Source organism: Nematolebias whitei, chromosome 20, assembly GCF_014905685.2.
Source record: "Nematolebias whitei isolate Nwh7 chromosome 20, NemWhi1, whole genome shotgun sequence".
NCBI classification, from domain to species: domain Eukaryota; kingdom Metazoa; phylum Chordata; class Actinopteri; order Cyprinodontiformes; family Rivulidae; genus Nematolebias; species Nematolebias whitei.
Window position 1 is genome coordinate 38,449,979 of NC_056517.1, and position 2,954 is coordinate 38,452,932.

The 2,954-nt window shown below is 47.9% G+C and overlaps 1 protein-coding gene across 1 annotated transcript in view; it reads right to left on the reverse strand.

Annotated features, from left to right (window-relative positions):
• Nucleotides 1-456: 456 nt before the first annotated feature.
• The window catches only part of mllt10 (MLLT10 histone lysine methyltransferase DOT1L cofactor), a 49,779-nt gene continuing 47,281 nt past the window's right edge, over nucleotides 457-2,954 (reverse strand). Inside the window, exons 18-20 of the mRNA XM_037694355.1 lie at nucleotides 1,226-1,249; nucleotides 1,035-1,122; nucleotides 457-942 (exon numbers count right to left, since the gene is read on the reverse strand). Of these exons, the coding sequence (XP_037550283.1) occupies nucleotides 682-942; nucleotides 1,035-1,122; nucleotides 1,226-1,249 (373 nt within the window). The 3' untranslated portion in view covers nucleotides 457-681. The remainder of the gene's footprint in view (nucleotides 943-1,034; nucleotides 1,123-1,225; nucleotides 1,250-2,954) is intronic.

Sequence of the window (2,954 nt, forward strand, 5' to 3'; positions counted from 1 at the left end):
TTAGCTGAGGCCCCTGAGAGTGAAACAACGCAGAGACGAGAACGAAGTCCAGGAACGAGAACGAGAAGACGACCGTAAAAAAAAAAAAAAAAAAAAACCTCAAGATGAAATAATTGTCGTGGAACCTGATGATCAGCTGATGATCAGCTGAAGGTGGCGTCTCACTGAGCTGCAAAACGTCACAACAGTGATCATAAATAATTTGAGAACTGCCTTTCTGTTTTTATTTCAAAGTGTACTCCGGCAGATTAAATCATAAACGTGTGGGCGACGAAATAATGTTCACGGCCAAGAATGCAGAACTGCACGCCGTGAAGAAGGAACCACGGCTCAAACGGCCAAAGTCCAGCGAGTGGCCGAAGACGCCCAGCAGGTGCAGCTCAGTGAGAATCCAGCAGGAAACACGTGAACAGAAACACGTGAACAGAAACACGTGAACAGAAACACGTGAACAGAAACACAGCCACTACCAGAAGTTACAAAGAACAAAACTATAAGTTAGTTTCAAATAAATAGCACAACTCCAAGCAGAAATGGGGACGCGATTGAAAGCGAGCTTCTGATTTTAGATTTCAGCGCACCGCTGGAAAGAAACGCCAACAGAGACAAACTCCTCCTCGGTTAACGCTCCAGGAAGCGGAGACGAAGCCTCGGCGTATTTATCAGAGCGAGCCGGCGCCGTCATGTCTTCTCCTGCCCGGCGACGCCCACAGCCTTCTCGGCTAGCCGAGGCTTCTGCTGCCCTGAGCCGTGCGCGTCGGTGTGTGCGTGCTGCAGCGCCAGGAAGGGGTTGGCAGTGATGGCGCCTTGGCCTTGGTTCTGAGCGCCGGGCAGCAAGTTGATGGGCAGCTGGGCGGAGGAGGTGGAGGAGGAGAGGGACTGCAGCTGCTGGAGGTCCTGCTGCTGCTGCATGAGCCGGTAGAGCAACGCCTGCTGCTGATCCTGCGAGGTGGAGGAGATGAAACGGAGAGGAAACGTTAGCGCTCGTGCTCAGGAGTGTTTAGAAGAAAGCATTTGACTTGTTTGTGTCGTACGGCTGAAGGCTGCGAGGACAGCAGCTGCTGGAGCTGATGGTGCTGCAGGAGTCGCTGCTGCTCCGACAGCAGGCCGAGGTGGGCGGCGCTGGAGACACGAAACAAGAAAAGATCGCTCAGCACAGCCCATACGATATTTTCTTAACACAAGCACCTCCACAGAAGACGAGTCGTGAAAAGACCCGCCTCACCTGTTCTTACTGGTGGTTGAGCTGCTACAATCCAAGACGGAGGCAAAAGGAAAGAAAAGGGTCGTATTTATTCACTCGTAGAAAAGACTCAGACGAAATTAGGATTAGGATGAAAATATATTAAGTCAGCTCAGACTGATTTTATGATAAAACTAGGGATGCACAATATTATCGGCATGGTGTCGGACGATATTAGCGATAAAGTTAAATATCGGAAATCGGCCATTCCATCAAAATAACTCACCGATACAAAAGGCGCTGTTTATATACAGCGAGTAAAATAAGTATTTGAACACGCTGCGACTTTGCAAGTTCTTCTACGTAGAAATCATGGAGGGTCTGAAACTTTCATCTTAGGTGCAAGTCCACTGTGGGAGACATAATCTAAAAAAATATCTGGAAATCACAATGTAAGATTTTTAAAATAATGTATTTGTGTGTTACTGCTGCACATAAGTATTTGAACACCTGCCAGTCAGCAACAGTTCCGGTCCTCAGAGACCTGTTAGTCCTCCTCTATAACGTCCACCTCCATCTCCACTTGTTATTCTAAACTAGAAGCAGCTTTTTGAGGTCGTTAGCTGCATGAAGACACCTGTCCACCCCACACAACCAGTAAGACTCCAACTACTAACATGGCTAAGACCAAAGAGCTGTCCAAAGACACCAGAGACAAACTTGTAGACCTCCACAAGGCTGGAAATATCTACGGGGCAATCGTCAAGCAGCTTGTTGAAAAAAGATCAAGTGTTGGAGAAATTATTAGAAAATGGAAGAAGCTAAACATGACGGTCAATCTCCCTCGGACTGGGGCTCCATGCAAGACCTCACCTCATGGCGTATCAATGATCCTAAGAAAGGTGAGGAATGAGCCCAGAACTACATGGAGGAGCTGGTCCATGACCTGAAGAGAGCTGGCACCACTGTTTCCATGGTTACTGTGGGTAATACACTAAGACGTCGTAGTTTAAAATCAAGCATGGCACGGAAGGTTCCCCTGGTTAAATCAGCACACGTCCAGGCCCGTCTGAAGTTTGACCAGGACCATTTGGATGATCCAGAGGAGTCATGGGAGAAAGTTCTGTGGTCACATGAGACCAAAATAGAACTTTTTGGTCTTAATTCCACTCGCCATGTTTGGAGGACGAAGAATGATGAGTACCATCCCAAAAACACCATCCCTAATGTGAAGCATGGGGGTGGAAGCATCATGCTCTGGGGGTGTTTTTCTGCACATGGGACAGGACGACTGAACTGTATTAAGGAGAGGATGACCGGGGCCATGTATCGAGAGATGTTGTGGAACAACCTACTTCCCTCAGAGCATTGAAGATGGATCGTGTCTGGGTCTTCAAACATGACAATGACCTGAAGCTCACAGCCACGAGAACCAAGGAGTGGCTCCGTAAGAAGCATATCAAGGTTCTGGAGTGGCCCAGCCAGTCCCCAGACCTGAACCTTATAGAAAATCTTTGGAAGGAGCTCAAACTCTGTTTCTCAGCGACAGCCCAGAAACCTGGTGATCTAGAGAAGATCTGTGGAGGAATGGACCAACATCTCTGCTGCAGTGAACCTGGTGAAGAACTACAGGAAACCTTTGACCTCTGTCACTGCAAACAAAGACTACTGGTCCAAATATTAACATTGATGTTCACAGGTGTTCAAATACTTATTTTACTCACTGTGTGTGTGTGTGTGTGTGTGTGTGTGTGTGTGTGTGTGTGTGTGT